This window comes from Hemiscyllium ocellatum, chromosome 23, assembly GCF_020745735.1.
Source record: "Hemiscyllium ocellatum isolate sHemOce1 chromosome 23, sHemOce1.pat.X.cur, whole genome shotgun sequence".
NCBI classification, from domain to species: Eukaryota; Metazoa; Chordata; class Chondrichthyes; order Orectolobiformes; family Hemiscylliidae; genus Hemiscyllium; species Hemiscyllium ocellatum.
Window position 1 is genome coordinate 49,475,646 of NC_083423.1, and position 27,832 is coordinate 49,503,477.

The 27,832-nt window shown below is 37.2% G+C and overlaps 1 protein-coding gene across 5 annotated transcripts in view; it reads left to right on the forward strand.

Annotated features, from left to right (window-relative positions):
* The first annotated feature begins 253 nt into the window (after positions 1-253).
* aebp2 (AE binding protein 2) overlaps positions 254-27,832 on the forward strand; it is a 77,502-nt gene continuing 49,923 nt past the window's right edge. For all 5 annotated transcript variants that reach the window (XR_009645939.1, XR_009645940.1, XM_060843230.1 and 2 more), the window contains exons 1-2: positions 254-763; positions 22,628-22,835. Coding sequence is in view for 3 of the 5 variants with exons in the window: in XM_060843230.1 (XP_060699213.1) it covers positions 282-763; positions 22,628-22,835 (690 nt within the window). In the remaining 2 variants the exon portion in view is untranslated. The remainder of the gene's footprint in view (positions 764-22,627; positions 22,836-27,832) is intronic.

A 27,832-nucleotide genomic window follows, 5' to 3' on the forward strand; every position in this document is an offset into this window, starting at 1 on the left:
CTCCGATCTTGGATGTTGCTCTTGTGGCCCTGAACCAGAGCCGGTGGGAGACTCTTACCTGGTCCCCGTGACACTCCGCGCGGCCTGCGCCGTCCTGCTGCATCCCCGCCCACAGCAACCACGCAGGCGCACTAGAGCCTTTCCCCTCCCTCCCCAACAGGGCAGCACGCTCTGCGCAGGCGCGCGGGGAGGTGGCCCGCCCCCCCCGAGGTCCCGCCCCCTCCCACTGAGCAGGCGCGCTGCCGGCACGTGACCGTCCGGGCTGTAGCCGCGCGGGGGAAATGGCCGCAGCCGCCGCTCCGTCCCTCAGCGCCATCGCCAACGACACTCCGAGCCAGGCGGCGGTGGCAGCAGCCCCAGGGGGGACCGGCAAGAGCTGCCGCTCGGAGGCCAAGTGCGGCGGCGCTGGTAGCGCGGGCGGTAGTAGTAGCCGTTCCCAGGCCGTCCTGAGGCAGCAGCAGCTCCGGCAGCGGCGGGACGAGGAGGAGAGTGAGCCCGAGGCCGGCGGCCCGCAAGCTTCAGGCTCCCCGACTGGACACAGGGCCACTGGAGCTTCCAACTCCGGGCTGTCCCGCAACCTTCCCCAGCAGCACCAACAAGCGGCCAAAGGCAGCAGCGGGGGCCTCAGGGGCGGCCAGCAGCAGCAGCAGCAACGGGGCCGGGAGGAGGCGGCGGCCGCCGCTGTGGCGTCTGGTAACAGGAGGCAGAGTCTGGAGAACTCGTCAGACGGAGAACCGCTGAGCCGCATGGACTCGGAGGACAGGTGAGGGGGTGGTTGTTTCAGGGGGTACGGAGTCCTTCATGACCCCAGGGGCAGTCACTCTTCCAGTTCCCTCCCCCCGGGGCTCCAGCTTCTCTGCTGAGGTGAAAGTGTAGACCTTTACCCACTTTTTCTGCCGTCTCCCCACCGGCGGCGGGGAGATTCCGATTCTTCCCCACCCCCACGCTCCGTTTTATTCCCCTTGCCCTTCTTCTGTCCGTTCCCTGCTGCAAGAATCGAAGTAGCTGTCTTCCCCCCAACTCCCCGATTCAAAAATTTCTTTTTTTGTTTCTCCAGCGCTTGAGTTCCCAATTAGCAAAAAGTATTCGTTCTTTCAAACTAATGTCGCTTTGTCCGAGAAGGATCCGCGTAGATTTTGTGATTGCAGGATACTCGAAAGATAAAGTGGAAAGTATACTCCGAGCCCTGCTTTTTTTTTCGGAATGTTTTGGGGGTGATGGAGGTGGTCTGTGCTCTGTGAAATTTACCATGCTCTGTGAAATTTACACTTCGCCTTCTCGGCATTTTTAAGCTGTTCTCATCTTTGTTATGAGATGGCGCTTTCCGAGTTTTGGGGGAAAAAAAACACCTGGAAAAGCCCAAGTTTATGTAACCGTAACATGAGTTGAATTGGTCATACCGGTGACTTTTTTAATGTCAGCCATCCAGTAAGCAAAAGATTAGTCATAGTCCAGAATAAATCATACCTACCCTCATTGTGTTTGTTTCAAATCCCCACGCAGATGTGATTTATGCACTAGCTTTTTAAGTTACAGCTTTTGCCATAATATTGTGTTGGATTCGTAAAATTGCAGAACAACGATTATGAGCGATGCGTTTGTTCTTTTAATAGGGCAAAGCTCCTTCTCAAAATAGCGTTTTGGTGCAGCTGACAGTTTGGATCTGATGTACTGGTATTCAGCTTTACGTTTTAAATATGAAAAGTTGACTGTGTCAGCTTGGCTCATTTGGTAGAACTTGGATGCAACTCAAGGTCGTGGGCTCAAACCCCACACCAGTAATTAAGCATGTAATCTAGGGTGACACATCAGTGGGAACGCTGCATTGTCAAAACTGATCTCATTCAGATGATGTGGTGAATTAAGGCATAAAAGATCTGGAACTCTCTTTGAAGAAAAGAGACTCTTTCTCTCTCTTTCCGCCCCCCCCCCCCCCCCCCCCCCAGCTTTTAAGCAACAATTTCCCCTTCATCTGATATTCGATGAACTGTTAATCTACTAAGTTTAAGTTGTAATTCTACATATGTGAGTATGTTTCAAATTCACCTGACTGTGAAGTGCTTGGGGATGTCCTAAGAAGATGCTGTCAAGGCGAATGTTCACATGAACTAAACCAGATTTTAAAGCTGTTAGTTGTCCTGGGAACTTGATGAAGCATTGGGTGGATAGCAACAATTTTGTTCGTAGTCTTTGCTCTAATTTTGGGTCAAGTTACATATTGTTCTTTGATTACAATTTAAATAATAGTTTGTAATTTCAATGGTGTAGGTAAATGTAGGAGATTGAGGTGTTGTGTTTTTGCCGTCTTAGCAATAATTGACTATTCTGGAAGGAATTTGATGCTTGGTTTCAGGCTGACAGACTGGTATCATAAATTGAAATATATTTAAATTATTGCAATACTGCATAAGTGTATTTTTACAATTTTCAGATCTGAGTAGGAGTACTACTTCAGATTTCAATAACAAAATTAATCTATCCAAAATTACCAGTAGTGATTTGGTTTTCATTGTTGCAATTAAAAATGAAGCCACAATGGATTGACTTTTTTTAAACGAACAATGTTTTATAGTTTATGCATAAATATAAGGTGACAAAGATGACAAAACATTCACATAATATTGATTGTATTTAGCAGCACTGTTCCAGGCAAATTGTGATATAGTTGATGTATTTGTTTTGAAATAAATCCTATTTGGTTTATTTTCGTGTTACTCACGTTGATTGATCTTGTATGCTAATGCCGCTAAATGTCAGCAACTGCATAAACAGGTAAAATGCTGTTCATGAGGGAATTTTACATTTGCAGTTGTTATATCTTTTGTTTAATTTGAATGTGACATGAACTTTGGGAAAAAAAATCTTGCTCTAGTTGGATATTTTGCAACAGTTCTGTTTAATCATCAAGAATATTCTTGAAATCGAATTACATACATGATTTTAAGTTAGAGCAAGCTTTAGAATTGAAGAATTGCAGCAGTGTTTACCCCATAGTCTTGTGTGTATAACTGCAGTTTAGTAATGTGTTCAAGAATATTGTGTGTATTGCTCTTCCCTTTGTGTATCAGAGCTTTGTGGCTGGTACTTGTTACTGTACTTTGATTAGCTAGAGGTGAGGTAATGCTGTTGGACTACTATTAGTCATGTTGATGTGACCAAATGCTGCTTGGTGTTAATTTTGTTTAGCATAAATACATGGTTTCCAAGCAGATGTATGTGAAAGAAAACAATTGTACTTTGGGATTGGACAGCTATGTGCAGCCATGACTCTCCAGTATTTCCTAGTTTCTTGTCTCTCTTTTGAGATGGGGGTGATCATGTTCTTCAATTAAAGGTTTTGATGGGCATACAGGTGACTGCGAAGGCCAGCATGCAACCAGATGATTGTCTTGCAAATAGACCAGGACACAGTTTAGCTTTTGAAGAATTGCTGGCTTGGGGTTTCCTTTCCTTACATCTCAAACATTACAAGAGAGAATTTGTAAATCCATCCACTGAACTTTGTAAATATGAAATAATATGCAGTGTTTCAGGTCGACCACACCTTGAGCACTCAGGTGGGAAAAGACAGTATTCATGGTCTATTCAGTTATAAAAGTAAGCAAAATTATTACAATAATGTGAAGTATACTGTAATAGAAAATCAGATCCCTCACATTTGAAATAGTGAGACACAAATGTTAGGCCTGCTCTGACCAGGTTTAATTCAGTTGTGAACATACCGAATTGATTTTGAACAGAGTGGTGGATGTAAAATAATTTGTTTAATTGATGATTCAAAACCCCATGTTTTTTCCAGATTTGGTGAGTCAATGGCCATCAATGTCTATCTTGTGATTTTGACACTTGTCTTTTGAATAATTCTTCTGTTCCATTCATCCTGGAAAGTCCCCAAAATTTAAACAAATACTTAACTTTTTATGCTGGAGCAAATTTAATATGGAGAATTGGTTTTATATATTTATAAAGGAATTACTTTAAGTGTTACCATGTTTTTATGATAATCTATTTCTGAATACTGAATGATATTTTATTGCAGCCAGTATAGTTCAATTGACAGTATAGTCTGATTAAAAATTTTCACCAAAACTGTTGGGTTATTTGAATGTAGTGGACAAAAATGATTTACTAGTATCAAGTCCTATGAAATTGAAAAGCATGATCTAATTGCCTCCCCATTGTGATAATCACAAAAACTCAATTTATTTGAAAGCTGTATTCATGTAATTATGTTGAAATTTATACAGGTTGTTCCCCCGCTCGTGCTTTTGTCCCTTACAAAAGTATTCATATAGGCATGTTGACAGTTTTCTTCTCATATGAGAATTGGTTGTCTACCACAGTGACTTTTAGTGTTACCAACTGTGAAAATGGTTCAAATTGTGGTCACATTTGAAGTAATCATAATACTCTTCCACTGTATGAACCCACCACCTCATGCAGCATCTAATTTAGCACTGACTGCCACTCTCCCTCAATAGTTGTGAACCAATGGCATAGAAATTGAACAACCACATGACTGACAAAACTTTAGTTTAAAGTTATGAATGGTTTTACATTTATAGCTTGAAATATTTTAGACTAGGAAAAATATCCTTAATATTCTGGCTGTTATCCCTGATCACCTGGTCAGTATTCCGCAGTCAACATCACACACTGAAACAGGCTAATATCTCGTTATTATTGTGTTGCAGTTTACTCGAGTTCGCTAGTGCAAATTGATTCCCATATTTCCTATAATACAACAGTGACAACTTTTAAATTATTTTATTGGCTTTAAAATGCTCTGAGATACATGATCATGAAAAACACTGCATAACTGCAAACTTTTATTTTGTAAATGTGCCAAAACAACAGTGACACCTAAGCCAAGTTGTATTAGTAATATGGTTGCATAAAATACTTGTTTCATTTCATAAATGTGTTCTTTTGGGAATTGTTACAAAGAATGCTGATCTGAATGCAGTTCAAACGACTTAAACATGATAGCAACATTGTTGCTTAAGGTTTGCTGTATTTCAAAGAAGCATAAAATATGTGTGTAAATGAATGGGGACATAAAGCGATTCATGTATTTCTTCCTCATCAAATATAGCTTTCACAACTTGTATCACCTTGATTTAAGCTCAGAGATTAATTCAGCTTTGACTTGGAGAAGGAATGGGAACTGTTGTCTTGTTCTGATATAATATAAATGAAGGTTGGCATGTTTGTATGTGATAAATTATAGATTTTCCATCAAAACAAATTAAGAGTGAATGCTAATCTATGGTTTTTTATGCATACTTTTTTGTGTAACTGATTTTTAAACAGTGTAGACTATAGGATGAAAGAACTGGGAAGAATCCACCATCTTTTTTGTGTGGGTGAATGATTTTCTGAAAACCTACATGTGTAAATCTTGAAACTGAATTTGAGTTTATTCCGACTTGTTGTGCTTGAATCCTGGACCTGGCTTTTGGAGAGTGGAGTGGAGTGGGTCGTGGGATTGGAAATAGTGACTTCACCCTTAATCCTAACTTGAGTCTAAAGTTTTAGTTTGGAAATTTAATAGGATCCAACAGCCATAATTTTCTGACTGTCAAAAATGGAGAAATGGTTCATGTGGCTGCATAATGCTGCAAGCAGTTAGAATTTCTTCCACAAGTAGTTTTTATTTTGGAGATTGTGTGCAAGAATATGGATGCGTTGTTTCTTTTGGGCAGTTTAGAATTTACCCAAGATTTAGAAGTATTAATACTCCAGTATTCCAAGTTTCGAACATCTACCTTCAGCACCTATTGCATCTTGTTTTGAAAATAATTGCCAAGTGTAGGTCTGAGTATTCTTCCTTTGGTCTGTTTTTCTTTGGAGGAAGTTGTGGTGATAACCAGCACCATTTCCTCTTGTTAGCTGCATGATATTCACCTGCGAGGAACTGACAAAACATGCATGCAATGTTTTCCTAAGCAAGATGGTAGTGACCATTTGTCAGGTTGTTTTGACATCAAAACTTGAAAGGTATCTAAATTTGGTTCAGTCCGTTGTTCATCACCTCAAACTTCATTTTGGTCAGTTATCACCTGTCATTTACTTGTGTTTAATCTTACTTAGCAGCCTGGCCACTGACATTTGATCTAAAGCCAGACTTTAGTGAGGAGATCACAATTAACACCGCATCTGACATTGCTACCAAAAATATTTGAACAAAGAAAATACATTCGTCTAATTATCCTCAAAACTTCCAGGACAGCCTGTGATCCATGGCATGTTGAGGTGATTCGCTCTATGTGGAAATGTTTATCGTTCTTCTCTTCCTGTTAATATTCCAAGATTTTTGGTGTGTCAAACCTGAAATGATACCTTAGCAGGACACATGTAGATAGGTCATTCTCTGCAATTGTCGTGCAATGTGGACAAACCATTCTAAGGCGAGAGTTGGAAATTCGTGAAAAAATTGTGACATTTATAAAGTATTTTAAGTTTCTGTTTATGATGTACATTGGGGTCATGACTTCTGAACTCTCTGCCAGTTAAGGTTTGCAGTACTTGCATTGTAAGGGTAGATGTTAATTCATGCTGATACTTGTTAATGTCAATATTATGCTGAAGTCTGCAATAAGAATGTGAATCCTTGCGTATTTGCCATTTATCTTATGGTGTGGTTAGCGTATTTATTGTGGGATGTGGGCAGAGCTAGTTGGAGGAGTAGGGTCAATTGCAGTGACGAGAGGAACTTTTTAAACAGAAACTTAAGGTGCAATAGAATAACCTAGAAAACAATCATGTTGCTGAAATCTGGATGCATGGAATTTGTGCCCACTAGAGAATATCTATCTCATCCTTAATCAGAAAAATCTCGAAACAAGAAAGATGCCAATGTGAGCCAAGTGCATTTTGTATGGAATCATTGGATTGATTAAGGTTTCAGTGCACCATATTTGGCCACAGTTGTTGTGGCATGTTTCTACATTTGAAAGCAATTATGAATGCAAATTTTTCTGTTTCCACAATGAAGATGAGCTGACTCGTGTTGCAGTGTAACAGGCCTAGCATGCAGAAAATGTATAAGTATGAACATTAATTGCAAGGAAGGACTGATGCTCATAATTTTTTGTCTTCAACTTTTGTCCATGATTGAGGTTAGAAATTTTTCAGCTGTTCTATGATCCACTTACAAACCAGGCTTTGAGAATTAACAAAGTAACTCAAGTAATATGAAAGCTCAGTTAGCAAGAATGAAAGGTGCAAGTGGAAAGAAGTGCCTCCTACCTAACTGCGCTGAAGATAATTTCAACCCACAGCAAATTAATCAGCCTTCAACATATTGGCATAAATGATAAATATCCAATTTTGTTCCTTTCTTGCCATCAGTTCAGTTTTGTTGGTTCATTGCAAATGTTGCTACTTCCGTCTAAAGATGTGCTTGAAGTTATTCTCCACATAGCATGTTTTGTTTTCCTGGATTTTCTTTAGTCCTTCAATTTTTCACTTTTACTGTCTATTGTTTCCCTTTCATAATTCATTGTTTTGCCACTGTTAATTGTCTAATTAATCTGGCTCTCCAGTATTGATTCTGTTTGTATCTGCCAGTTTTGTCATTTGTACAGTTGTCATATTTAATTCTAAAGTGAACTTCCAATCTCCCAAAATTACTTATTTCACAATGTTGCTTAATATTGCCTTCATTCACTAGCTAAAATATTCGTTCTTGCTTTAGCTATTTCTGGAATATTTTAAGACATTCCTTGTTCGTTCCCCCATGTTCTACAATATGTAAATGTGAAGTTATCCAGAAGTTGTCCTTGTTTGCACCAGATCATATTTTTTTCAATGCTTTGGTCTATGTTGGATTCTGGCCAAGCAGCATATTGCTATCAAAACAAGTTAGCAGGTCAAACAATCTTTGTTTTGTAATGTCCATGCTATAATGCAGATGCAGTTCTATTCGTTGTACTCCATTTTCCCTATAAACCCTATTTTTTTTTCCTTTGTTCAAGAGATGTTTTGTTGTTGTCTAGGTCTGCATTTGTTACTCATGCCTAATTGCACTTGAAAAAGTAACGTAAAGCTGCCTTCAGGAGCCAACAGTGTGCTTTGTGATGTGGCTACATCCACAGTGGTTTGAGGGAGGGAGATCCAAGATCTTGACACCGTGAAAGAGCAGCAGTATAGTTCCAAGTCAGACTGGTGTGTGATTTTGAGGGGGACTTGGTCTCCTTGTTATTCTAGAACACTATTCCTTTAGTGTTGTTGAAAGATCCTTAGTGAATTACAGTGCGTCTTTGCAATAATACACACTTGCCACTGAAGGAGGAGAAGGGAATGAATGTTTAAGATGGTGAATAAGGTGCTGATCAAGTGAACTGCTTTTCTTCTGAATTGTTTCTTGTGTGTTGTTGGAGTTGCACTCATCCAGGCTATTCTGTTGTGTTCCTTATTTGTACCTCAGATGTGTTGGGCAGTCTTCAAGAGTTAGGAAGTGAATTGTTTGCCACAGAATTCCCAGCCTCTGTCCTGCTGTGTTTATATGACATTGTCAAACATACTTTCTAGTGCACAGTAACTCTTAATGTTGAGGGATTGAATTGTGTTGGTACCTGTTTTATATTGTTAAATAAGCTTTTCTCTTTTAAAGTAACGATTAAAATTGTTTCTACCATCCTAACGTGGACATTCCAGATCCTAATTATTTAACTATACAGTGTTTCCTCATTTTGCTTTTGATTCTTCTGCCATTCATCAGAAATTGGCACCTTGAGTTTCAGGGCCCTTCTGTCAATGGGGCAGTTTCTCTATCCACTTTGTCTTGTCTCCTCATTCTGGCCCTATCAAATCTCTTAACACCCTCCAAACAAGGCAATCCCAACTTCTGCATCTATCCATGTAACAGAAGCCCCTTTATTCTTGAACTATTCTTAACTTTTTTTCATTGTGTGATGCCTTCACTTGCAAATATGAGATCTGACCTGAACTGGAGTACAATGTCCAATTCTGCATACAGCATATTTGGAAGTGAGTTTCACCATAATTTCATTACTTTTCTATTCAAAGTCTAAGTTTATAATGCTCCAGCTTTCCATATACCTATTTTTAACCTGCCTGTCATCTTCAATTTGTATCTATATACCTCGAGATTTGTCTGCGATTGTATCCTTTTAGTTTGTTTGTCTTTGTTTGTTCTCTTATCACTTTACCCTTTTCAGGGGTGAATTTCATCTGTCATATTATTTATATGCTTACAGAAGGTGGTTGTTTGCCTTTTATGTTGACTTCTAGTTTCTTCAGTCCATCTTTCATTTACTTTATATTTTCAGTTTGGACATCAATTGTATTAGCAACCTCTCAGCTGCCCTTTTCAGTACCTTCATGCTCTGTTTCTTTTGATTATTTTTTAAATTCCCATAACCATTTTGAAGGTCTATGTGCCCAAAGCACCCCCTGCTCCCCAAAATGACCAGCAGTCCCAGAGTCTGTTATCTAAACTTAAAATTCTGGCCTCTTGAGCTCCTCAGTCATCTAGATATTCCGCACAGAAACAGACCTTTCTGTCCAACTCATCCATGCCGACCAGATATCCTAAATTAATCTCGTCTCATTTACCAGCATATGGCACATATCCCTCTAAACCCTTCCTATTCATATGCCCATCCAGATGCCTTTTAAATGTTGTAATTGTATCAGCCTCCTCCACTTCATCTGGCAGCTCATTCCATTCATTCATCACTCTCTCTGCATGAAAAAGTTGCCTTTTAGGTCCCTTTTTAAAATCTCTCACCTTAAACCTGTGCCCTCCAGTTTTGGACTCCAATTGTTATCTGGCTATGACAAAGCTGCATAATTCCTTCCCTGCACCTTATTGCCTCAATGTCTCTTCTTTTAAAACACTTACTGTTTGGCAAACTTTTTTGGTTGTCTGATTTGATCATGTTTTTGGCTTGGCATCATTTTTTTTAATCTGTTATATTAAATGTTCCATATAAATATGACTGGTCTTATTATGCCCAGAATTGCTCATCAGGTGAGTGAATTTTGCATTCATTTTGCAGAGCTGGTGTTCCACCAGCAAAAACACTATTACTGTTCAAAATGTTACTGGAAAAATATAGTATTAAATATTACCTTTCTGTTTTTTGTGACACTATCAATGTTGTGGCCTTATGTGATCCTTAAACTGACATCAGAGCATTCTTTGATCTGCTCTGCGTATCTACAGACAACACAACAATATGGTCACTTTAAAATGTTGGTGCTTGTTTGGGTTTGGTTTTTTTGTTTTAGTTTCTTTTTACATAATTATACAGGGAAATGGGCTGAAACCTTTAGTGTTTTGTAATGTGCAAGACCCATGAGATAAGTTGTCTGCCCACTAGACCATGTTTGTTGTTTCTACAAGAACCTTTGAATTGTATGCTTGCTTCAGACTGCATAATGATTTGTTTTACATTGCATGTCTGCAAGAGCACCTAATGGTGCACAACTGAATTGAGCACTACTATTGTTATTCTTCAAGACGTGAGAACAATAATAAAGCTTAAAGCCTGCAATGTCATGGTCTTGTAAGTTGCATTCATGCTCTCTGCCTTTCATTCTAAAGTTGGTTTTTGCAAAGTAAATGACATGTTTTATTAGCCCAATTCCTTTGACTATGTTGTAGCAGTCATAAAATCCTGATTTTAAGACTTTAATTCTAATGAGATGCATGGTTACTGGTGTTAAAATGGTCAGTCTGTATCTTTTCAGCTGATAATGTTTTCCAGAGTTAAAATGCAACTTTTCTGTCAACTGTCTTGTTGGAAATACTGATGTGAAATGTGAAGTAGTTGAAAAGATGTGTTCCCGCCACAAGTACTTAAATCGTAGGACAAAATCATTCATCGAATGAGTAGCAAAAATCTGTTGTCAAGGTTGTGAAAAGCCCTGTCAGAGCATGTCTTTTTCAAACGTTCCATTTTGGGATTTCCTTGGCTGGATACCATTCAAGAAAAAAAGACAGCTGGTCAGGAAATAGAACCAATTTGGTTGTGTGAATAGTAACCTCAATTCAGAACATTGACATTGCAGAAAACAGATTCTGAGGCTTCCCAGGTGTTTTCTGTCTTTGTTCTCTGTGGCATCTTTCAGCAGAGTTTGTTTTAAATGAAGGTTAGAGTAGTTTTTATCAGCCTAGCCCTACTCCTGATATCAATTATTTAGTGCTGATAACCTATCCATCATCCCCTTAATGTAACTGGTAGCAAAGTATGAGAAGTTAATCGATTATAAGTTTACAAAAGCCCAAGCTGCCTGAGAGGTAGTAAGACATTGGCTGTACAAAGGCTATATTAAAACCACCATCGATTGTTCATGATTTGACAGCAAATTTTAGCTCATATTTGCACTTCTGATTTATGCGTTTCAAATGTTGCATTTATAAGTTTTATCTGTCGATTTTTCTCAGCAGCACACTTGCAAAGATGTACACCCTGATCCAGCGTCAGCATATAGTACTTAGAGAATGATGCATTTTCAAAGTTCTGTCATTTAGATGAAATCCCATTTCCTGACATAGTTGAGCAAGCAAAAGACCCCTCGGCACTTCATGAAATGCAAGGCATTCTGCCAATATCCTGGCAGAGCTTGGCTTTCTCAGGCAACACTGAAAGCGGTTTATTCACAGCTGTGTTGTTTTTGGGGCCTTGCTGTGCAAAACTAACTCCTACATTTTTTGACGAAAGTACTATTCAAGAAATATCTTGAATATGAGGCGTTTGGGAATTTTGAGTGTTCAACTAAATGCTGTATGGAAGTTCTTTTGCTTGTTTGCATTGAGCATTGTGATGCTGTGATTGTATTAATGCCATCACCGTGAAAGCACTTTGAGGTGTTAACTCAGTAAAATATCAGTCACGTACATTTCAGCATATTGACTATGAAAACAAGTAGATTTTCAAAGTCCGTTTGTGTATTCTGACAGTTTGTATAACCATGATTTTGATTGTTGAATAGTAGGCCATGTCTGACTAATCTCAAATTTTTTGCAAAGATGCACAAAACATTCTATCTGGGACCATCTGTAACTGTAGTAAGTCAGTGTAGAGCCCTATGTGGGGTACACAGTTTGAACTCAAGCATAAGTTAGAATAATTTAAAGTCAATTAAGCCATAAAGCAAAATACTGAGAGCAAACTATTGGCATTCTTCAAGCAAGTTTTTTTTAAAAGCAGTATTTCTACATTGGTTAAGTTAAAAACCATACAGCACCGGGTTATAGTAATCCAAAAATGTGCAGGTTAGGTGAATTGGCCATACGCATAGTGTGAGGTGCATTAGTCAGGGGTAAATATGGAGAATGGGTCTGGGTGGGTCACTCTTTGGAGGGTCGGTGTGGACTTGTTGGGCCGAAAGGCATGTTTCCATACTGTAGTTAATCTAATCTAGCTTTAAGTGCTGCTTCATCAGGTGGTTGTGGAGCAGAATCACAAGGCACAGAATTACAGCAACGGATTGCAGTGTCATGGAATGAGATATTAAACCAATTTGGCTTAAATCTTGCATCTTTTAGAATGATCAGTTGCAGTTCCTTCATATGTAAATCCCAGAACGTTTTTAAAGTTACTGTAATTTCATATTTCAGTGTCAAGTTTGTAGTATACTGGTACTATATATCAAAGCTTCTGGGGGAGCAGAGCAGTTCTGTGCATAACTGTGTTTGGAAGCTACTTCCTACTGTGTGGTTGTCAGTGATATCATGTGAATAGAGAACAAGCTTTGAAAAATAAGCATAGAAAGTTCTGCATTTAACCTTTTTTTGAGAGCGATTATCATGGTCATTGGATAAACCATATATTTCTGACGAAGAAGTTTAATTAGCTAGAAAATTGACGTTTTCATCTTGTTTGTATGCTAACCCTTTTATTAAAGCAAACTTTTATAATTTGACTTTGAGCTAATTTTATTTACCTTTTTAAATTTTCAGTTACAAAATAAAATCTGGTGGCTTTTAAGTTTCATTCCATTGGATCTTACTCCGGTTCTGCACTGAGTGAATTTGCAATTTTTTTTTCTCAAGAACTTCACTTACTTCCATTAAAACAGAACCTTTTGGTCAAATTAAATATTTAGTGTGAATATGCAGTTCTTCCAGTGAAATCATTTCACCTGCAGATTCTATCTCTTTGGATCGAGGACTGAATCCGCATGATTTCAAGTGGCATGATAAAATTCTCTTTGGTTTACATCATTGATCAAATTTAGCTCTTGGTTTGTGATGATTAACTATTTTGCTTACTGATTCAAGTATGAATGGGGAGAATCAAATTAGATTTGTTCTCCTTTTTTGCTTTTATTAGTTGGTGCCCGTATATTTGCTAGAAAACATGACACAGGTACCAAAAGTTTGAATAATTGAGTCAGTGTTATAAAAGTTCTTCATAGCTTTAATAGAAACTACTGAACCATAAATTTACTGGGATCAGATTTAAATTTAAAATTAATTGGTTTCGCATTCACTTGGCTAACATTTTCACTAAGTAATGGCTGTGCTGTCCTGTACGAAGATTTTCTTGAATTTCTACATTTGTAGATATTTGACATTTCTTAAGAGATTAAGTTGCTCATATGCACTTGATTGTTCAATCCTGTTGAATAGATATATTTCTTTGTTACAAAATAATGATAGGCATCCAGAACTTGCTCTTTGACTGCTCAAACTCCAAGCAGGCATTCTCGCTCTGTCAATTCATGGCAATCATATGCTTGTGGGGGTGGGGGGGGGAAATGCTGCAAGCCATATGCTCAATTTGCTAAGGCAGCTCATAACAATTGGTAAGATTTAGTTTTTCTGTCAGCTCTTGTCAAGCCTTGCAGCTTTGTTCCATTTGCATCAAAAATGGTCCTCAAGGAACCCAGCAGCATTTGTTTCTTGCTAATCAGAGGGTAAAAAATTTTTGTCATCGCCCAACAGAAATGGTCAGGTAGAATTTACACTAAAATTGTTAAGTATGAGAATTCAATGTTTGCACAATACTATAAGGTAATGATAAAGACTATCCAAACAATTGACCCAGTCTGGTTTTTGCCTCAACTCAGAATTTTCATTTTATATCTATTATTGACTATAAATTATCATGTTTTATATGAGAAGTTTGTGGTTAGGAGCTATATCTGTAGAACTGGACAGTTAAGCAGAGTGCTTGACAGCTGTCTAGTAGAGAATTTAAACAAGACAAATGAGAGATTAGGTGGTTGCGTGCATTAAGTAAGTTCAGGATCATGTACCTTATGCCAAAACAGACAATCTTGGAAATGGGCCAGTGTAAAAGCATAAACCAAAATAATTTCTGGGTTAAAATTATTAGTTAACCAGGGTAACTCAAAAGAAAAGAACACAAAAATAGTAATTGAAGGTCTATCTAAATATCTTGCCTGCCAAATAACAAGGTGCAGCACTCTGCTCATGTCCCAATCGTGGGTCAAATGTAAGGTCTGATACTAGCATTTGTACAAGCATTGTACTATATCACAAATTAGCCAAGAAGGTTAAGTACTTAATATATCTATAATGTAATTTCCTTGTTACGTTTGTTCCATCTTGAACAAGTCCTAGTTCCCTGGTATTTCTGTTTGTGCTGATCTATGTTAGCTCCCAGTCAAGAAATATCTGCAGTTTATCATCTTGCCTCTCCCTATCTCTAATCTTCTCCACTCAGCAGTACTCCAAGGTATCTTGACATGGCCTCTTATGAATTCCAGTTTCTCATTTCTACATCAGTGGTGGCTGTGTCTTCAATTGTTCAGGCTTTAAGCTATAGGTTTACCTTTATTCACTAGTCCAAATGTCTCCTTTTAGGAGTTTCCTTTAAATGGCTCAGGGTCTTGGTTTCTAATCTTCCTGGGAAGAGCCTTGGGCTTTCATTGCATTAATGTTGGCAGATATTCCTTTATTCTGAGTCCAAAAATTTGTTGCGAACGTGCTTGATGACTGGGCCTCTGCAAAGCTCCGGTTGAAAATTCCAAAGATTTGTAGGCCTCTGTTTCAAAAAAAATTGCACTTCAGTCTTTCTAAGTGTGACATTTGAGTTTTTCTTAATAGAGTCATAGAATCCCTACAGTTGCTGTGATCTTTTGCCAAGTGGGAGCACTTAACAAGTGTAATTTCTATCCTGTCAAATATGTGACACTGTATAAAGGAGAGAATTGACTTGGAGAGTTTTGGTTTCCAAAATGATTTGATTTAGTATTGTGTTTTGTAAAAGACCACAGCTTGTTTCTCGACATACTGTTTTTGGATGGTTTGAAACTATTATATAAAATTTTGTTTTACTGTTCAACTGAGAACATAGTGCACAGAATGCACTTAACACTGCTTGTGTATAAGATTACACTAGAAACATCTAAATGCGTTGCTAGTTTGTTTTGAACTATGGAATAATTGCCACGGGAACTATTTTTATTGGTTGGTTAGGGTGTAATCATTGGAATTTGGGATCAAGGCAAGTAGCAGGAAGTTTATTCTCTATCTAGGTGTGCTATAAATGGCCACTGGGCAGGGGAAAAAAAACTAATAATCCACTAAATGTCTCCAGTTCCAACACTAAAAGGAAATAAAGTCATGTCTTCCTCAAAATTGGAAGTTAAATCTGTTTCATGCACACATTTTTAAAGCAACTGAGCATTAGAACACTTAACCTATCAATACAGCAAAATAACAAATTAATCATACTGAATTTTTCACATACAATAAATTGGCAGCACAGATTTACTTTTCGTATAAGCAGAATTGATAACTTATCTGTCATTGGAGTGATCAAACCACAGGTTTGTCAGTTTAGGAATTTTGTCTTTTTGTCTTGTTTGGCTCAGTGTAATATATTCAGTGTCTCCACTTGAAATCGTACTCGTCCTTACAAAAATTAGCACCATCTATAATAGTGTAAAAAGTTGAATTGTTAGATTTATTTTTTTAAGGTTCAATTTATAGGGTCGACTAATATGCGGGTGCTAATTTTGAGGGGCTGAAATTCATGCAGTTCAAAATAATATTATTAACAGAAGACGAGTTGATCACACAGCTAATCCCAGGTCAAGAAGAAAAACAATGAATTATGGTGAAGGTAATTACTGGATAAAAACAAGAGGCACCAGAATGAATTGCTATTAGGAATTTTTAGTTATACGCTCCGGTACACAAATTTAACATGTTAACCATTCATTGAAATTCTGCAAAATCACACTGTTCAACATCATTCTGACCTGTTATAATGGCACACTTAATAAATGTTTCATTTTAAGTTCTGAATGTGTAAGCTTCTTGAACTTTCCCACCAAATTCCTCCGTTTCCCTCCCATTTACTCTCATATGTTATGAAGCTCAGCAATATTAATAAATTAAAGATATATGTAGCCAATACATCTCTTTTATTCTGCTATAATGGCACAATTAAAATGATTAACTTTTTTACAATATTAGCTTTTGGAAGTACAGTGAACGATGTGCAATAAGTATCGATAGACTTAGTACGAGTCTGAATAAATGTATGAACCAAAATGTACTGCAGTAAACCAAGTGGGTAAGTAGAGTTATGAATGAGTAGAGACGCAATGTAGTGAACAAAGAGCAATGATTAGAGATACCAGTATGAATAGAAGAATGTGATTTTGTTTGTGTCAATGGGAACGTGCAGCTTCCTTTGTAAGAGTTTATAATGCGATATATAGAATAACGTCAGTTATCCGAGCATCAGTAATTCGAATTTTGGTTTATCTGAATAAGATCTCAAGGTTCTGTTAAAAAAAACTTTACTAAATTTAAATAAAAGCACAGCAAGAATAGGCAGCCGAGGCTGCCGGCGGGAGCAGGAACAGTGTCACCATGGGAACCCTGTTCAATTATCCGAACAGCCAGTTATCCAAACAAAATACTTCCCACCTGTCTCATTCAGATAATTGAGGTTGTTCTGTAGTAGGGTCAACCTTTACATGAGATATATGGAAAATACAAGCTCTTTTTGCCAAAATTAAAGGGTTGACTTTTACACAAGTATATATGATAATAATTACAATTAAAATGTAAGCCTGTGTTAGATTGTGCTATTGGAATGTTAGAACTTTTTCTGCAACTATTTCATCTCAAGTAACTGCTTGTGAATATTTGATAACCTAAGTGCTAAGCAAGTGAATTTAGTTTGTGTGAGAGTATATGTACATCGGAAAATATGCTCTCTCAGACTTGAGCTGTGAAATACTAAGCAACAATCTCCAGTTTGAGAGAATAATTTTTGCTGGACTAATTGACTTACAATGCAATAATTCTATTAAGACCTCTGTGTACAGATGTGAAACTTTAGGATTTTTATTCTAAGATTTTTCTTTTTGACCACCTTTTGAAGGACATGTGTCTTTGCTTAGCGTGCACCTGGTTAGAGGTTGAGAAAAATTCCCATATCTTTCCACTCGTCAGAAGTTGTCAGAAACCATGGACTTGGTCTTTTATGATTCAACTGTTGAAAGGATAGGTGCAAACAACTAATCTGACGCACTGGTAGTTTTAAAATTTTCTTTTCTTTGCCAACTTTGTATACAAGATGAGATTTATAAATACATTTTTGTACTGGGAACGTTTTATAATAGATATTTTGCTAAATATTGATCCTAATGAAAGTACCACCTTCCTTTGCAAAATTGATGCTTGATTAGGATTCATTTATTTACAAATCCAAGTGAGGCTTATGAATACACTTTAATTGAAGTTACTCATTTCCAGTAGTGGCAGTAAATAGACACTATTCACTTTCCAAAATTGTATTTTTTGACACTCTTGCTGTGTTTTAAAACTGGGTTCATTCTTAGCCTGTCAGTTCAGACTTTGTGTGTTGTGTTGGATGACTGTTTAACTTGGTTTTAACATCTTTTCTGCAGCTACTATTCTTCCTGGTCCTGTTCTTTTCTCTTTAAAATTCCTTGGTCTGCTGTAATATCCAAATTCAATTAAATGGAGCTTAAATACTAGTAAAGGAGAAATCTTGCGAAATTTAGTGCAATGTATTGAATCAAATGTTGCTATAATCTAAAAGCTTGCTGTGTCTCGCTTACTGTTTTGTCTATTTCTCCGACTATGCGCTCTGAAATAGTTTGGGAATTTCTTTTAGTTTAAGAACGGTTACATAAGATGATTGAGAGGGATACAGTTCAGATATGCAGTCCAAATCCAGGAAACTGACAGCACTGTTTTTCTGAGAAATATTCAGAACATTAATTCTCTCGTGCAGTAATGCAAGATTTTTCCTTCAGCTTTCTTTCCTACAGGCGCATTATGGCCCCAGATCTGGCTTCTCTCGCTCGGTCAGTTCTCTTAAGCTTTTATTTAATATGTAGCTATTATATTGCAACAGAGGATCTTGTTTCAAGTAGAGTATCATACTTCAAGAGATAGACGGAGCAGATTTTTACACCCTCCAGCCTCTGACTTCGTCACAGATTACCCAGGCATTGGGTCCTTGAGATCTTGTTTGGTTAATACAAAATTTGCATAACCATGGTTGCTCTGTAATCTTGAAAAATGCACCCATGATTTTAGCAAGATTTCAGTAATAATCAACCCGTCTTGTCCATAATCTTAAAAAGAGCGATCCATTTTCTTCGTCCTTCGACTCTTGGTCCATAGATATTTAGAGCATCTCAAACGCTTCTATTATTTTTTAAATAAGGTGAGATATTCTGCCGCTATGCCCTTTTTTAGGTAGTGGTTTTGAAAACAGGTTTCATTTTTTGGGTGAAACTATTTTTCCTAATTTCCCATCAAATCCTTCCTTCAATTAGTTCAAATCTGTGGCCCCTAGTTACTAATCTCTCTCCGAATAGAAATAGGTCTTGCTCTCTGCTCTATCCAGGCTCTCTCATACCTTTATACATGCCAACTAAAATTTTCTTCAGCCTGGAGAGACAGTACTGAGCTATAAAGCTGAGAGGCATTTGATAAAATGTGACAAAAAAGATTACTGCACAATGCAAGAACACATGGCACTACTGGTGAGATATTAGCATGAAAATAGATTGACGTACCAGAAAAATATAACAGTTTAGTGTTGCTGAGATCATTGGGACTTCAACTGTTTGATTTTGTCATTAATAATTTGGATGAAGGGACGAACTGTGCTTTAGCCAAATTTGCTAACAATACGGGAATTCGTAGGATAGCAAGTTGTGAGTATATGAACAGTCTGCCAAAAAATATTGATTGCATGAATAAAATGGCAGCAGGAGTCTAATGGAAAAAGAATTGTTTTTTCCCTTGAGTAAGGGAAAAAGAATTTTGTTTAAAAGAAAATTGCAGAATGTTGCCTTTCAAAGAGTTTTGGGTGTTATAGAAATTAAATCATAATGTCAGCTTGCAGGTACAACAAGAAAAAAGGCAAATGAATGTTCAATATTGCAAAAGGACTGGAGTATAAAAATTGGGGACTCTTGTACAAGTGTGACGCACCTAGAGTACTGTGTACAATATTGGCCTCCTTACTCAAGGAGGGAAATACTATTAGAAACAGTCACTGTTCACTCAGCTGATTCTTAGAATGAAAAGATTTGCCTTCTGAGGAAAGGTTGAGTGGGTTAGATCTGTAGTCACTGGAATTCAGAAAAGTGGTGAAACTGAAGAAACTTGTCAGAATGAATGTTCAGGATAGTTTCTCTTGGGGGAGAACCTAGAACTAATGAAGGATATTTTAAAAGTAGGGATAGATAAAGAGGAAGTTATTCTGTCAGTGTTGTTTGACTTTGTAATTCTCTTCAATACAGAGCAATGGAGGCTTGGTCATTGAACATATTCCAGTCTGAGTTAGATTTTTGACGAACAAAGGACATTGAGAGTTATGGAGGGTAGGTAGGAAAGTGGAGTTGAGACTGCAGTCAGATCAGCTAAGATTCTATCATAGTTGAACAAGTTTAATGGGCTGCAATGATCTGCTGTTTCTAATGATCCTATGTACTCTACCAGATATAAACTACAGGTCACAAAAACACTTGTCAAGCATAACCACAGCATCAAGTCCACAAGCTACTTCCTCAAATAATTCAATCAAATTATATGGCCGTGACCCTCTCATAAAATGCTTACTGACTGTCATTGATTAGTTCAGGCCCCTCTCAAAGTGACCACAAGTTCTGGCCATGTGTTCTATTTATTGATTATTGATGTAATATGTGACAGCCCTTTTTGTGCTTTTTTGACTGCAAAAAGAGTATCTAAACAAAACATGGAAGCAATCTGTTTTTTGACAAAGTATGTTCCTTCAATTCATGCTGGAACCAATGCCAAGAACCAGTGCATGGAGCAGATTGAAAATGTCTAGACTTGAATTTAGCTAGAATACTTGCTGAGGAGGCATTTGAAGTCTTTAACATCCAAGCCACCGTTCAAAGGATCTTTGATACAAAATAGAAAATTCCCCAAAAAAGTGAGTGTGACTATTGGCAACTATAACCACAGCTGTGGTTAGTGTCAAGATCCAGGGGACTGAACACATCTGATTGTGATGGATGTCAGAGTTTCTGAGCATGTAACTGCATTAGCTAATTATCATCTTCACTTGGCAAGTGCACTGATATTCGGATGCTGCAGTTGATTGACATGCATTCACTGTTTGATGCAAGGTAACTTTTTGCTGTGAAATAGCAATGATTGAAGTTCCACAAAAGGGAATGTGTCAACTCCCTTTAGAGTTGTGAAGTAAACTAACAAAGTTTTAATTTTTTTTTAAAAAATCCTTGGAAACTGTTGGTCTTACTCAAGTAGCAAAACAAAAGCATGTATCATATTTTTGGATAAAGGGGAATTCAAATGGTAAAACCTGGTCACATGATTGCTAAGTTTTCAAGATAAATGAGAAAAGGTTTATTGCATATAGCTAACTTTTTAGCAATTGGATCCTGTTTACACCAGTTGTTTCATGCTGTAAGGATATATAGAATCGTCGAATTCCGACAGTGCAGAAGCAGGCCACTTGACCCATCAAGTCTGCACCGAGCATCCCACTCTTACCCTATCCCCTCACCCTGCATTTCCCACGGTCACTCCACCTCACAAACCATATCCCTGATCACTATGGACAATTTAACATGGGCAATCCACTTAACCTGCATATCGTTTGGCTGTGGGATAATTCATATTATCGTTAATTGTGTAGATGCGTTAGCTGGTGACCTCCAATTATTTGGTTTTTAGACCAATGATGGCTCATCCAGTAGTTCGTTTGTGGCTAGAGATTAATGCAAAGGTTGCCTGTTAAGTATCATTCCCCTCCAAGTTTTATCAACGTCATATAGTAAAGATTCGTGCTGACAGGTTGTAATCTTTCTTTGGTTTAAAATATTCTGGTTTGAAGAACCTCTAAAACTGTACTTTAATATGATGTTTTTCCTATGCAGACCCGATTAAAATGCTATGCATAGCATCAACATTTAAAAGCTTTAAAAGACATTAATGACTTTTAGTTGGCAACAGATGACTAAATGAAATAATCTAAAGGTTTATTTTCCAAAAAGCTTTAATTTTCAGCAGAAAAATGAAAGGACTGTGGATGTTGGAAATCAAAAACAAAGTCCGAAATCACTGAGAATTTAGGAGGCCTGGCATCGTTACTGGAGAGAAAGCAGAGTTGACATTTTCAGTCCAATGAATTTCTTCATAACTGTATTGTATGTTCTGAACAAAGGTTGCTGGACCAGCAACATTAACGCAGCTTTCTCTCCACAGATTCTGCCAGGCTTAGTTTTTCAAGCAATAACTGATTTTGTTTAGAATTTTCACCAGTTCTAATATATTTCATTGGAACCTTGGGTGGTGTTGAGCCAGTGTCCATTTCTTGACTCTGACCAATAACGTTGTTTCCAGTAATGTTGAGTTGTAATTCTTGTCATAAATGTAATATGAGATATTTATGATTACAGATTAATTTTAAAACAGTTTTCAACTTTATTTAATTTGATACCTATAAGAAAGCAGATTTGGGCTTCAGGCCAAATTTTACAAGAGGCAGTGCCAGTAAAAGAATTCAGCAAATAATTTAAACAGTATCTCAAACCTGGTAAGTGAAGCTGAATCCTGCAACACAATATTGCACTGATAACCTCAGACTTAAATATTGCATTATTAACTTTATCTTGATGGTTCCTGATGAAGATAGTGTATTCTTAAAATTGGCCTTACAATGGAATTTTGTCCCAATCAGTTTACACTGATATTACAGAATAGTCCAAAACCTCCATGCTTGCTCCCTCCTACCCTGCCTTTCTTTCTCTGAGGAAAACATAAAACTTGAAGTCATCTCTGTTGCTCACTCTAGAATTCAGCCTTGTATGCAGGGAAACAAAAACATTTTCATTGTCCTCATACTTTGATTTCTTCAAATGAGAGAACATTTTACTCCATTTGTGCTATGCACTCCTACATCCCCTCAATGGAGTGCAAATTAGCACATAATACTCAGCCTTTGATTCCTTTTTTTATTGTTTTCCTCTTTTGGATTTTATATTCTATACTAGTCATGGAACACATTTTCTAAATGCTGTATTTGATGACCGTGAACTTTCTTTATTCGTATAATATTTCATTGTGTATTATAAATTGATGTTGTTCATGCATTCAATTAAAAATGCTGCTTTTTCTTCAAAGTATCAGCAGCACCTTAATGGATATGGACAGTACTATCTCCAGTGGACGCTCTACTCCTGCGCTGATAAATGGTCACGGAAGTACTACTTCATCGGGAAAGAATATCACTTACAACTGCTGCTGGGACCAATGCCATACCAGTTTCAGCTCCAGTCCAGATTTGGCAGATCACATCCGTTCAATACATGTGGATGGGCAACGTGGAGGGGTCTGTTTTTTTTCTCTCTTCCTTTGCATTTAGATGGCAGTGCCAATGTAAAATATCTTTAATGAACTCTAGTGGTTACTTGAGTATCATCAAAAATTGTGCTTTTGAATGTCTAAATAGCAGCTTAGAACAGCAGTTGACAAAATTGCAGATTGCTCATTTGTTTTTGATTTAATCTTGGTGACACAAGTATATTTGTGCTGCATGAAATTTTACCACACTCCCTGGTTTGGGTAAATATTGACTAATCCAGCAAGGCGGAGGTTACCACTTTCTCCTCCCTCCTTCCTCCCCTTCCTCCAATTGCATTTTTCTTTTATGTGAGGTAATAAAGTCACAGGTGTTGACTTGCAGAATAGCATGCTCTGCCTACTTTGTTTCCCCTTTGAAAATGCTGCCAGGTAGTGTGGTGTGTATTAGCAAGATGAATATTGAATCATCAATCAGATTGGAGGATTGAATTTAACATAGGTGGAAAAAAAAATCAATATTTTATCTGTAATTTATTTGCTTCCTTTCATTCTTCACACCACCTGCTCTAAATTTCTTTCATTTTTGCATTTTAACTTTCTTGCATCATTAGCCATGATGGTCTACTCATTGTTATTGGATGCGTGAGTGCAACTAGAGAAATTGGTGAATTTGATTCTACTTCCTATTTTTCATGTCTAAGTGCACAGATGTCATTTTTTCCATAATAGTCAGAATCTGAATTGCTTTAATTATGCTGAATTATCGAAGATCATGTTCAGTATAGGCTTTTGATACTTATTGCACAACACACAAGAACACTTGCTGTTGATTAGACTGGATATGGACTTAATTCTGGTTTTTCAATTTGTCAGAGTATGCTTTAGAAAATAGTTGAATTAGTAAATTGTTTTAATGTGTCATGGAGCAATTGGTTAATTTGATATCCCTTCCCCAGCAGTTCTGTTTTTGTACTGTCTATTTTACATGTCCGTGTAGAACAGCATCAAGCATGTATCTTGCAGTAATTGTGACATTAGATTTTTGTGCAAATAATCTTTTCTATTTGGTGTAGTTAATTTCATTTCAATTATCATCTGCCTTATTGTTTAACATGTATATTTTTAAATATGTCCATCTTCATTCCTTGTTGCAGTATTGGTGTCTTGAAATAACTGTTTTGTTTTCTGTCTCTTGACTGGTTTCTGTCTAGCTTCTTGCCTAGTTTCTACATCACTATCTTTGTACTGCCCCCTCAGCCCAGTGTTCCACTTAAGGTTCAGTTACTCAAATCACAAGAAATGTACTACTGCCTGCATTCAACTTAGTTTTATAAGAACTTGCTATGACTTGATATTTGAGAAAATCTAGCAAGTTTATAGATAACAGATCTCTAACGATTTTGGTTATCATCTGGAACTTAGCATAGCTGAAATAAAGTTGTGATTCACACATTCTAATGCAATAAATTTATGTAAGGTGTTTGATTTGAAATCTTGGTATTGGATGATTTGCTGCTTCTGAAAAGATAGTCAAGAGCAAGATATGTAATACTGCTTGCATGCCAGTTCACAGAACTTGCTGAAGTTGCAAGGAACTTTGTATGTCTGAGTTCAAACCATCCTCCCTATCTTAGAGCGCTGCCGCCGCCTTTGTTGTATTTCAAGACTACGGACTATTTTCATTCTTGCTCTTTCAATGGTAATTTTTAGGGGTTTTTTAAAAACTATTATTGTTGTGACCCTACACCCTCAAATGCAAGAGGGATTGAACTTAAATCTCTAGAGGCAGACATCTATATGTGGTTTATTGCCATGTCAATATCTGCAATGTCTGGCTCACATGAGTTCCTTCAATATTGTCTTGATTTATATCCAGTCAGTTGAAAATACATTTGGCAATGATTTCAGCCATTTGATAATTTTTGTCCCAAAGATAGGTGGTTCAGATATGTGCCTCCCTAGACTCTTTTGAACTTGAAAGTTGGCAAAAAATCCAAATTGGTTCACTGAATTTAAAGTCCATTGTATTGTTTATTTGTCATGTTAATTTTAGCTTTCATATGAAATTGTTTCCAGCTTGCTTGCTTCCCAGAATTGCCATATAAATCTTTTGGCATGAAGGTTCCATTCTAGTACTTTTTTGGATGAAATTTGCCTTCACCAGCACAAGAGATTGCAGGAATTTAAACACAAATTCCTTCAAAATTGGTTTAAAACTTCATGTCAGGAGTGTTTGTGGCCCCTTTGAAGACGCTGTGAAAATGAAGGCAGTTCTTTTGGAGTATTTTAAAATCTTTGTTTGACTAATTACTGCGATACTGAATTAATGGCTGTCATTCAAGATGGTTTTATAAGTTATGGTGGATTGACAGCAACTTAAAAATGTTTATTTTTTGTGATTAAATCTAATTTTGGCTATATTCAGTTGTGCCAAATTAGCCCCCTCACCCCCAACTATTAAATGTATTTTAAAACATGTAATTTCATTTTTAAGCAAAGATGTTTTAAAATGCCAAATTGCACTGGCTGAAGGCAGATTTTACATTTGGTGATATCCAAATGAGCTTAAACATTTTCCAGTCATACCCAAAGCAGACCACACTGTAACACTCGTACTAATTATCCCACTGTTTTCTTTCCATTCATATTCCAATGAGGTCTGAAGTGAAAATGTTCAGGCTAAAGTTCCATTGGAATTCCAATTTGTGGAGTGCTTTTCTGACAACATAATGGGGTTGATGTAAATGTGTTAATATAAACTTGAAATTTAACTCTTTCTGTTGAAATGATAAGCATTCAATTTATCAAAATTGTTGCCATTTTCCAGAATGCAGTTCATAAGTTTTATTGAAATAGATATGGTCCAGGATTTGAATTTGTTTTACTCCAATAATCTTTGGTTTTCAGAGAGTGCAGTATGTTGAATAAGTAGAAACTGATGCACTGATTTTGTTACTGGATTTGTCTTTTGTTTTTAATCATACCCTCTTTGTCTTGTGTTCAATTTGTGAAGCATAGTACACTCTTCCCTTATTCTGTAATCTCTCAAAGTTGCAAGAAATAAGTGAAGAGATACAGAGGATTTGATTTATGTATATTTCCCTATCTCGCCAGGGTTGCAGACTTGCCACTGCTGCTTTTCAGGTTATAAACATTTAAGGTTGAAATAGCATTGTGATAATTTGTGGCTTGATATGTGTATTTTTAAAAATATATTTCTGCTTGTCATGTGTTCCCATTACGGCACCAAATAAAAGTGCATGCAGCAGAAATGCAACATGTTACTATTGACCATCTGAGCCAAAGCACCTTCAGTGATATGCTTTATATGGAAAACTGGGTCAGATTGATTTAACTTGTGAATTTCAATGAAGTGTACTAATAAAATTTCATTCATGTTGAAAGCATTAATTTTAGAGTTATCAAATTTGAGATAAAGTTAGTCTGTCTGGAGAGACCCCTTTGAAGTGTAGCCAAAGGTGAAGTATTGGTGGAAACTATCAATGGTGACTGTTGTATTGAATTTCAGTAGTGTTTTGACTTGAGAAATTTCCCCCTCCTGTGCCTAAAACATTTTATCAACGCACCCTAACCTAGTAGCAATACTGAAACTCAATTTACTGACAGATTGAGTAATTTATTTCATTGTTTGCGAGTTGGAAGCCTCTTTTGGTCATTGCAGTCTCCGGTGTATGGGGTTTAATAAGATGATACGACATCTTACAGAACAAAGAAAGACAACATGAACTTTGCCAACAAAAATGTCCTCATTGAAAATGATCGAATTAAAGAATGTGAAACATGATATTTGTTAAGTCTCAGCTATAGAATTGAGCAAATCGGGACTATCAAGTATTTAACTGACAGGGTCAGTGGCGTTTCAGGCTTGATTAAACTCAGATGATCAATATTTTTTTTCTGACTGATTTAAGGAATCCTTGACTTTAGGACTCCTTGACTTTTTCAGCTAAGTCCTCAGGATAAGGTGGGTGTTTAAGAGACGTTGATACAAATTTTCACTTATCAGTACAAAGTGCCAACAGCATTTCCAGGCTTTAAAAAACAGGACCAGTGCAGAGTGAAACTTACTGTTAAATAAGTATTTAAACCCAATCCTGAAAAGCAACTACTCAATTATCTCATGTCCAGTTCCATTCCCATGTTAACCACCCCTTCAAACTCTTGTTGTGTGCTGATGCTGTCAGTCATGACCATTGTAGCTGGCAGTATCTGCTAAATTTAAACTCTGGCAGAGAGCATGAATGGTCAGGTGGTAATCAAACTAGCCATTCAGTTCTAACTGAATGGAATGTATTCTGACTTTAAACCATGCTTTTCTTGAATTTGTAAAGCTTATATATGAGTGATCAGTGAAAGGATCTCTGTTGCCAAGTCTGTTCAGATTGAGGAGCCAGTGATGTGCTTTGTGCCCTCCCCATGGAGTAGTAAGACAGTCATTCACTGGAATGTTTCCCATAGGCAAGTTCCTGACCTCTGCTCGTTATTTGTGAGGCATTTCTGTTTACAGAAGGAGTGGAAAATCTTGATTCATATCTGACATGCTAGGCAAGCCTATTATTGTCATCACTCATGTTTATTTTGTTCCATTGCATAAAGATGATTGTCACTGTTTCACTTAAAAGTGAGAATTACATGAATCAGTTCTTCGCTTTCTCTTTACTCTCGTTATTCACAAAATTGCTAGTCACTTTAAGTGAACTAGAAAGAAGTTAATTCCAGGTGATGGCAAGATAACTTTGGCTGTAAAAATAGCTTTGTTTCTTTAATATTGTAGAATATGAACCCCAATGCAGCATCTAGCTGGTTCTTAACCATGCATTGTCTGACATTTGTCACTCTCCTTGGTGATTATTCTATTATTCTCGATGCAAAGAATTATTTTTCACCTGTTAGAAATTTTGTTCTTTACACAATGGTCATTGTCCCCCGGCATATTTGAAAGCCTAAGCAAAGTCTTTGTTTATCTCTTCAAACAGCTTGTCAAATATGAGCCTTAAATTCATT